Source organism: Hipposideros armiger, unplaced genomic scaffold, assembly GCF_001890085.2.
Source record: "Hipposideros armiger isolate ML-2016 unplaced genomic scaffold, ASM189008v1 scaffold_729, whole genome shotgun sequence".
NCBI lineage: Eukaryota > Metazoa > Chordata > Mammalia > Chiroptera > Hipposideridae > Hipposideros > Hipposideros armiger.
The window spans coordinates 772,584-782,830 of record NW_017732079.1 but is presented as its reverse complement, the minus strand read 5'-3'; the positions used below and the strand labels follow the sequence as shown (position 1 = coordinate 782,830).

Sequence of the window (10,247 nt, the reverse complement as noted above, 5' to 3'; positions counted from 1 at the left end):
TAACTTCCTCTAAAACATTGCTCTAGTACTATTACTCTATTTTAAAAAAATACTGCTGCATCTAAAGGTACTATGTACAAATATTATAGAAATAGTGTACCACACAAGAAATAAACTTTTCAAATAAATGTTGAGCCAAATTGATACACACTCACTCTCACAACTCCCTGGATAAAGTTAGTGGAAAGGCCATGACAACAGTGGGAAACTGAACACATTAGAAAAAAGAATTTAACTAGTGAAAACATGAATTCATTCTGTTTCTTTCTAACTGCAACTAGAAACAAATGTGTACTCGAAAGTAGAAGACAGACCTCCACCTTCAAGAAAACTGAACTGAATGTGCTCATGTAAATATCCTGAAAAGCGTGTCAAAATAACTTCAGATTTTCATAATGTAAAGAGATAATGGATCAAGCTGAGACATCTGAATAAACGGTACACGGGGGTTTCTTGTATCACACTTACAACTTGTCTGTAAGTTTGGAATTCCATCAAACTAAATTACGTCAAATTGAAATTATATCAAAATTAAAAGGTACCTCGAAAAAGTACACATGGTGACCACGCCAAGAAGTGGGAGGGGCACAGCTAGAGCTTAAGGTAGGGAGGCGAGGGCAACCCTCCAAGGTGGGTTTACCCCCAAGTGAGCCCAGAGCCTGCCCTCACAGAGGCACCTCCTCTAAAGCCAGCCCCTCCAGGAGGGAAATGAGCTCCCAGATATGCAAGGAGAGACACACGGAGGGTGACGCTGCCTTAAAGTCTGGGAGACTCTGGGACTAAAGGAATTCCATCCCTGGAGACGTGGAGAGAGCCTCCGATCAACTCTGATCTTTGAGCAACGGCAAGGACAGAGCGGAGCAGCGTTCTTCCACCTGGCACGCCCTTCTCAACCCTTCATATCTGCCAGCCGCTGGCTGGCCAGGCACCGGGGGCAGCCACCAGCAACATGACAGACACTGTCGCGCCCTCGAGGAGCATGCGGAATGCCAACGTAAGATCTTTTACGTCTGTGGGGCGCAGGAAGGCCAAGGGCGGGGAGCCCTCTCCCTAAGTTGTCCTGGGATGCAAAGCCGGCCACCGGGTTTTCAGAAAGTGAGATGCCAATCCTTCTGTGACTTCCCCCACTGTCCTGTCACAGCCCCCAACATGGCAGATAGAAAGACCTGCCAAGTTGGATGCGGATGATCACTGCCAAAGTGCCAAGGCAGGAAAAGGTTATCGAGGCCCCTGAAATAAAAATTTTTTAAGTCCGATCTGGTGACCTCTATTCAGTCCCACAGCCTCCAGTGCATGTTAGCCCAGTTACCATGGCAACATGGTCTGACAGCATCAGGGCCCCACGGGGCACCACTGAGGCCCGGACACAAATCCGACCACCCCTGCAGCGTGTCCCTACAGCCGTGGGCTGGGTTCATCCCAAAAACTGTGTGGCCAGACCTCAGAGGCCTCACCTTACAGCCATGAGACACAGCTGCTCTCAAAAGACAACTGAGTAAGACCCCAGCTCTCTGCTCCTTGGCATGTGGAAGCGGAACAGGGCCCCACAATGGATTAAGAACCCCCCTGGGGTGATTGGATAATTCAAGGGTGAGGAGTCCACAAGAGGAGGAACTAGACAGGTTAGGAGCATGAGCAGCTGGTGAGGAAAATAAGATCTGTGTCATTTTACACTAAACCGATGAATCATGTCCCAATTACATTTCGGAATCCCATCCAGCTCACTCAGCTTCATGGGCCACTTTGTTCCTCCAGGGTTACATGACACGTTGGCCAAGGCTGTGACCCTATTAAGTAATCAGGCGTGGCAGAGACTGTCCAAGTCACTGCTTCCTTTCTTTTTGCTCTTGCAGCTAAAAAGAACTCTATTTTTTATAGGTTTGTTGAGGGGTAATTAACAAACCAAGAGCTACACGTCGTTGATGCATTCAACGTGATGAGTTTGGACATATGCAGCACACGCCCATGACAACAATAAACACACCCGTCACCTCCCAATGCTTCCAAGTCCCTTTGTTTTGGCTGTGTGTGTGTGTGTGTGTGTGTGTGTGTGTGTGTGTGTATGTGTGAAGGACACTTAACATGACATCTACCCTCTTCGCAAATGTCTACGTGCACAATCCCGTATTGCTAACTATAGGCCCATGTTAACCAGCAGGTCCCTAGAACCTACTCATTTTGTAGAACTGTCACTTTATACCCATTGAGCGATAATGGGATAATGGCCAATGCTGCCTTTGAGAGTTTTAGTCAAATAGGATGGCACTGTGCCTGAAGAACCCCTGCAGGGTGCTTCCTGTTTGTTTGTTTGTTGTTTCCTCCCTTTACTATTGCATTCCATGTCATGTGGAGACGTACATGAGACCATATACAGCGTAGAAGTTCATTATAAGAGGAAATAAAACAACACACAACTGTGAATTTACAGGATGCTTTTAGGACCCAGGACAGAAACCAGCTTATTGGCAGAATATTCCAGAAAGCAGAGAAGGACAATAAGGAATTTTCTGTTTGCTGAACAATTTAATTCTCTGAGAGCCCCAGATAAGCTAGCCGAATAGTAGGGTGTCCTTCAGGAATGATTTTTTTTTTTTTAGCATCTCTACCTCAGACTCTTAATCTTTTAAGACGGTGAATCTCTTCCTGCAGAAGGAGGGGTTGGGTCCAAGGGTGTTGATAGTTAGGCCACCTTGTGGCTCTGAGCCAACCCTCGGGGTGGGTGATGGGGCCAGGGAGGTGCCAGGAGGGAGTGTGGTTTGACCACAGTTGACATTACAGCCTCAGGGGAGCAGGCTGAAAATTGTAAAAGTGACAGACACCAGAGAAGGGAGGGTTGAAGAGGTTATGACAGCCCCCCCACTCCCCTCACCAGGATCCCTATGGGCTTCATGTAAGGAAGAACCGCGGGGAGAAGCAGAGGCCATGCAATGTGTGCTCAGAACTACGAAGAGTTATGTGGCCCTCATGGGATTTCCAAGAATCTTGGGAAGACAACCAGGGCTGCTTGATCCTGGAAGCTACTGGAAAAGCTCCAGAACCCACGCTCGACCAGGCCGGGCCATGGCGGGGCCGCCCATCACAGAGGGCTCCACGTCAGGGCTTCCAGCGTCACTGGAATCACTGAGGCTAATTCCAGAAGGGCAGGAGAAGGCTCTTGTCCAAAGCAAGAGGAAAAAGAGAGAGAGAGGGAGAGACCTCATTTGAGAACGCGGCAAGGACCCTATGGAGGCCCAGGCAGCACGCTGGGACTCTGAGTTCCTTCAGAAACGCCAGTCCAGTGGGAATGTCTGAAGCTCTGAAGGCCTGAGAAGGGGCTGAGTGTGACATTGTGCTTCTGTCTCAATTGATAATCTTATCATGAAGGGTCTAGACCAAAGCAGGAAAGAAATCCAGAGCACCCTATTTTGGTTAACTATTTTGCTCTAGAAAGATGCTGAGCCAGCTGGGCTTGGATGCAGCCCCGGCTGGGCTAGGCCGATGACGACCTCTTGGTGGGCTTTGGCTGCAGGACAGCGCCACGCTTTCTGCTGTGAATGAGGCTTAGTCAGCAGGAAGAGAAGGAGGCTCCTGTCCACTGAAAGAGGGGTGGGTGCCGACCACCTGAAAGAGTCGCTAAAGATCTGTGCCCTGACCTTAGCAGCTAGTTCAGACCTTGACTTTGGAAACTGAGAGAATGGTTCACATGGAAATTCTACAGCTCCTGAGGCTGGAAGAAAGGCTCCCCAACCTTCCCAGAGGGGGCATTGTTACTGGAACAAAACCTAAGAGCTTAGGGGGAAAATGAAAAGAGCTTAGGGAAATCAAAATGCCAATCTTCTTGTTCTAGTATCTGGAGGATTGCTCACACCAGGAACACACCCAGAAGTTCGGGCTCTGAGGCACACCCGGTGGTTCCCAGAAGAAGAGGACCCAGTAGAGAAGTCCATGGTGGCATCTTCTGTGCCTTGTTCCATACCTCTGGATGGCAGGGACCCGGCAAGGGGTGAGGACCAAGAGGCCAGAGGGGCCAGCAGAGGAAGGGCGGCTTTGGGCACACACAGATGGAAGGACACTAGAAGAGAGGGCTTTCATGGGGCTCTCACCTGGCGACAGCTGGAGACCTAATCCCCACTCTGCCACTTGTCAGATTAGTAAATTTTATCCAGGTTCTTAACCTCTCTGAATCTCCTCCTCTACAAAACAGAAGTAGTAATTACCCCTCTCATAGTATTGTTATGAGAAATAAATAAGATAAACTATCACAAAGCCTGGTGCTGAGAAGCAAAGGTGTCAACAAATACAGTGGGCCCAAGTCAAAATTTGTGTTTTAATTCCTTAATGAGAGAATCAATAAATCTATATTTTTAAATCTGGTTGGAAGAATATGTGAGAATATATAAAAACAGGCAGGAAAGGGACGCCTAAGTAAGACCCTTAAGTTAGATACAAGACTCTTTTAACTTTCATCAGGGTGATAAAAACCCTAACAGCTAGGAGTTTTTTAACACCTCTACCAGGCTACACAATCATATTACCCCATCAAACAGATGTAAACTGACTTTATCCATTGAGACTTGCTCATCAAATAGAGTGTGCCAATGATGGAAGATTTTCCCCAAAGTGTCAGATAACAAGATAATTACGAGCAGCAATGACTTCCTTCTATTCAGACAGACTCTAGCATGAGGTCAAAGAGTTAAGCAATCACCATTTTGCCTTTTTCCAGGTTTGAGATGATTTTTTTTTTTCCTTTCACACTAACACCCAACTGGAGCCCAGTAAGTGTTGATGGCTTTCCCTCCCTTCGTCAGCCCATTTGTATTTAGGCTGAATTCCCCCAGGAAGTCTTCTCCATTGGAATAAGCTCTTTTGTTCAGCAGCTAGACACCAATTACTTAATTCCAGGTCCTCTCCATGTCCTTTAGGATTTTTGTCACAACCGTGAGGAACCTGGCTGAAGTCAGCAGGCTTGGGTGGAGAACCCAGGTGGAGAATTGAATTTCAGACAGGTCATCCTTACTGGCCCCGGAAATCTCAGTGGCCGGATCTGCCTCAATTGGTGAGCCAAGCTCCCCTCTGTGGGCTCAAATGTTACATGAGGTTTCCTGCTGAATTGCTTATTTGTCAACTTCCCCCCGCCTTGTTCTTCTTTTGTAGCTGGGGAAAGAGGAAACCAAGGCACCTTGTTCTGGGCTACAAAGCCGTGTCTGACTCTGCCCAGTGCTTCCTGTAATGGGCACAGTCTTGTTTGTAAATCGCAATCTCCAAGGCTGCCTCCTCCATGGACATTCCAGGAGGTGACACCCCTCTTGCCTCCACGTCTTTCTCCAGGAAGCCAGTGCCGGTGGGGCCTCCTCCCCTGCCCATCCGTGAGCTCGGGCATCAACTGTTGATAGCTCAAAGTCAATGCAATTCTTCACAACCCATGCCCATCACTTAGGGTGAAGTCCAAGGGACATTCTGGGCCACCTTCCCCATGGTCCCTCTGAGCAAGCTCAGAGCCCCAGATTCCTTGGACTTTAAACGAAAGGCAAAGGATCCATTAACAGCAAACCCAACAGAGCATTTTCAAGGGCAATCAAAGGCACTGGGGGTATGTTGCCCCACACCCACCCAGACACACACATGCATACGCACCACCGTCACCACCGCCCATGTGGATAACTGACGGTTGCTCTGTCCTCTGTGTAATCTCCCATTATTAGTCCCTAAAGGCTGAGTGAGGCCTGGGAGGTATCTTTCTCGTCGTTTTTTGCCTGGGCCACTTGGGCCAGCAGCTCACCTTTAAGGTGACCTTCAGACCTGCATCGTCTCTGCTTCCACAATGCAGAGGGTCTGTCCACACTCCTGACTTACTGGAAGCACTTTGTGGGGTGATGGATAGGCTAGCCTTCAGGGGAACCGAGAATGAAGCAGCTTTGTCCCTGAGCCTTCTCATTTGCCTAGCAGGAGCCCATCTCCATGTTTGATGACTAGACAACCTCTATCCCATTTTAGGTCCTAATCTTAATTCTCCCCTGGCTGCCAACCATTTTCACTAATATGTTAGCTGATAATAAAACTGGCTGGTAATTAAAGCCTTGGCTGGTGAATAAAGGTGTAAGCTGTTACCATTCCCTGCTCATCTGCATTTTTATGTGGTTAAAGTCTACTACAAGCAAAAAGCCCAGGGATCTGGAGTGAGTAATCTCTGCTGAAAGCCAGTTAATCTGAGTGGTATTTGTTGGGTAAGGGAGGGGCTTGCTCCTCTTGAAATCCTGCAGGAGTCAGCCCCTCCTCTTCTCCCCTTGGGCACCAAGCACTTCTGGCTTCTCCAAAGAACCCCTCCCCCACCACACCACACCCCACAGAGTGGGTTCCTCTTCAGCCCCGGCTCCTGGGGTCACAGGCACAAAGTTGTCCCACAGACGGCAGAAGGGTCCCTGCTGTGCTTATGCAGAGGCTCAGTGCCTCCTGCACACACTGGGATGCCAAGCCAGCCTCCACTTCCAGGCACAGTGCACCACCCCCCAGCTTTGCAGAGCAGCAGAGATGGGGAGGGGGGGGGGACAGCAGGAGAGAAACTGATTGGCCCTTAGCAGCACAGGTCCCCGAAGAGTCCAACCATCCACAAAACAACAACTCTAATGGAAGCACTGCACCATCATTGCTAAAACCCGGCCGCAGCACGCATGTGTTAACCTGTTAGGGGGCCTTTGGACTCTTGAGAACCTTATGAAAGCCACAGAGGAATGTGCTTATGGACACACACAATGATGCATTCAACTTGAACACCATTTTCGAGACGCATAACAGACCAAGTTAAGAACCCTGGTTTAGAGACTCTGGTGACACCTTCATACCTCCTCCTCCATCACCAACACCACCGCCCCCTCACCCAGGTGGGGATACCAGAAATCCTCCCAAGACACAGCACGGAAACAGCTCCAAGGCTGGGTTCTGGCTTCCCCATTTACCAGGCCTTGGAAAATCCAAAGTAATGACGACAGGGAGGTTGTTTTAGACAATTCATTGATCACCAGAGCATTCGCCCCACAGGGCATCACCTGTACCCTGTTCTTTGAGCTGAGTTTTATTACTGTATTGGTCTATCTGCCCATTCCTTTATTATCTGAGTTGGGAGATTGGGAATCAAGAGAGAAGGAAAGCTTCCAAAATCCCTAAGGAGACATTTCAAGTATGAGACCAGGGGCTATTGTTAGTGCTAATCAATGTGGGACTCTAAACCTCTACCTACAGTCACACCACGTATAAAGCCAGTGTGTCTGTCTGAGACACACACACACATACACACTTCTACCCACTTATCGCCCTCATTTCCGAAGGGTCACATCTAAGGTATTTCGCAGGAAATAAACACGTAGCTTAGAGAACAGTAGAAGTTTTCCTTACATTACTCTGTTCCCATGTCACCCATTTGGGGACAAGTAGGCGGATCATCAGCTATAGTTTCAGGGACTTTTTAGAATGCTTAAGTCCTAGAACCAGTGACTCAGGGCCCAGGCTAGAAGAGTTGCAAGTAGTTTGGGTGGAACGCGTGGAGGAAACCAGACAAGTGGTCAGTGCTGAAGGTTCGTGCGCGGTGGGGGGTGGGGGACAACAGAGTTTGGGTTTCTTCCCGTGGGCTTTCCAACACCCCTTCCGCCCCCAGTAACCTCATTCCACAAGAGAAAAGCAAGAGACCAAGGAAGTCCTGAGGTATCAGCTACTTTATTATTTTTCAGGGACAAGTCCAGGGGCCCAGCCCCAGGGCCCGACAGCCCTGCTACTCCTTGTGGCTGTCTTCATGGGAGGCGATGCCCAGTTTTACCACCAGTACCAGGAACTCCTCGAAGTTGACTGCGTTATCTTGATTGACATCCAACTCTCTGAACCAGGTGTCTACATCCTTTTTCTGTCAAGATTGAGGAAAGAAGTAGAGTGTAAAGATCTCAGTGAGAGCTGAGGCATGGCCATCCCCCTAGGGCAGCATAGGGGACCAGTGGCCCCCAGCATCATCAGAGCCAGGCAGAGAACCCCGCCACACCCAGCCCCTCCTCACCTTCAAGTACTGGGGACACTCCGCCAGCAACAATTTCTTCAAGTCATCCCTATAGAGGGCGTGGTAGTTCCCTTTCTCCAGGGAGTACTTGTGGAAGATTTCAATGAAGTTGTTGATGGCGCTCTCCAGTTCGGTCAGCATGATGCCCAAGACTTGGTCCCACCTGGAAGGCGGAGCACATGAGGAAGCCCTTGGTGGGGACGGTGGCTCTGCCCACAGCAGACTGAAGACTAGGGCATCCTCAGAGTTTCAGACCCCAAGTAATGGCTTTGTCCTGGCCTGCACCATCCGAATAACTAAACCCATCCACTGGCTATAGCTATGATGGGGAGCAGTGGGATGACATGGATACCAGCTAGGGAGAGGGTAGGGTACACACACACACACACACACACACACACACACACACACACACACAGTGCCTGCCAGCTCTCCCATGCCCTCACCCTCTGCCCAAGAAAGGCCCAGCTTGGGCAACAAATGAGCCCTCACTCAGAAGGGCTAGAGGACTGGTTCCTTCTTTGCTTCCATCCAGCTCTCCTCCCCCAGGAGTGCTGGCTTTTGGTCCAGACGCCTGTGCTCCCTTCTCCACTCTCTCAGAGAAGGCTGCTCCACCCCACACCTGGCCCTCCTCGGGAGAAGCTCAAAGTGTGGGGCAGACCAGGGCAGTCCCACTTACCAGGTCTCACTGAAACAGAGTTGACAGAGTAGATAGAGGATGTACAGGCTGGGTGGCAGCTCCCTTTTATAGCGGCTGGGCTTGGCCAGCTGCCCAGGGCCTCAGGCTTTTCTGAGGCAGCTGCTCCCTTCCGGGGTTGCCACAGCCTCTGGTTTCCTAACCAGGTGAGCGGGACAGTCACTGCACAATGAAGATTTCCGATGGGGGGGGGAAAGGGTGGGGAAGGCGTTTGCCAGGAAGTAGTGTCCAGCAGGAGAAACCAGGAAGAAGCCATGGTGAAGCCTCCTCCGCGGACTGCCGTCCCCTGGCTTGGGGACAGTCCCCACTGTTGCTCAGCTCGTGCACCGTGGCCTATTTGTGCGTCTCAAAAATGGAGTTCAAGTTGAATGCATCATTGTGAGTGCGCTCATAAGCACATGCCTCTGTGGCTTTCATCAGGTTCTCAAAAGGGTCCAAGGACCCCCTTAACAGGTTAACACACGCGTCCTGCGGCCAGGTTTTAGCAATGATGGTGCGGTGCTTCCATTAACGTTGCTGTTTTATGGGTGGTTGGACTCTGCAGGGACTTGTGCTGCTAAGGGCCAATCAGTTTCTCTCCTGCTGCCGTCCCCCGCTCCCCATCTCTGCTGCTCTGCAAAGCTGAGGGGGTGGGGGGGGTGCACTGTGCCTGGACGTGGAGGCTGGCTTGGGGTCCCTCTGTGTGTAGGAGGCACTGAGCCTCTGCATAAGCACAGCAGGGACCCTTCTACCGTCTGTGGGACAACTTTGTGCCTGTGACCCCAGGAGCCAGGGCTGAAGAGGAACCCACTCTGTGGGGTGGGGTGTGGTGGGGGAGGGGTTCTTTGGAGAAGCCAGAAGTTCTTGGTGCCCAAGGGGAGAAGAGGAGATGCCAAAACCTCCAGGATTTCAGGAGGAGCAAGGACCCCCACCCCCCAAACAAAATGCCACTCAGATTGTCTTCCAGCACTGAAGATTTGTCGTCTATTTCTCTTGCTACAAAGCCCTTCATATCCATATAATCTATTAGGAGCCTCAAAACATGCCTGTCAGGAAGGCGGGGCACAGAACCCACCCAGTCTACAGATGCGGAAGCTGAGGGCAGGAGGTGAAGCGCTTCACCCAGAGCTTCCCAGTACAGATGCGTCTGCAGCCAGACCAGATACCAGAGCCTCCAGGGGTTGATCTGACAAGCACCTGACTCTGCTGGGAAAAACCCCTCTCCTCTCCTTCCTTCAAGCATTCAACAAGCATTTACCCTGTGCTTCTCCAGACCTAAGCCATCATCGCCTCCTAGGGGAAGTAGATGGTATTAGCCTCTCTTTCTGTCATGTTTTCCACAGCCCTTTGGGCTTCATTATATCAGTAACTTTATAGCTGTGTGGCCTTGGGCCAATTACTTACCCTCTCTGTGCTACAGTTACCTCAATTATTGAGTAGAGATTAAAAATAGAGTCTACCTTAAACATACAGAATATGAGACCATATTTGCAAATCATATATCTGATAAGGGATTAAGATCCAGAGTATATAAAGAACTTCCACCACTCA

At 50.0% G+C, this 10,247-nt stretch overlaps 1 protein-coding gene across 1 annotated transcript; it reads right to left on the bottom strand.

The window, feature by feature from the left end:
• Positions 1 to 7,670: 7,670 nt before the first annotated feature.
• Positions 7,671 to 8,807, bottom strand: S100A8 (S100 calcium binding protein A8). Its single transcript, XM_019627305.1, has 3 exons — positions 8,700 to 8,807; positions 8,021 to 8,183; positions 7,671 to 7,873 (listed from the first exon to the last, which is right to left on the bottom strand). Exons 2-3 carry the CDS (start codon positions 8,159 to 8,161, stop codon positions 7,745 to 7,747), a joined length of 270 nt encoding a protein of 89 aa, XP_019482850.1. The 5' UTR covers positions 8,162 to 8,183; positions 8,700 to 8,807; the 3' UTR covers positions 7,671 to 7,744.
• Positions 8,808 to 10,247: the final 1,440 nt, after the last annotated feature.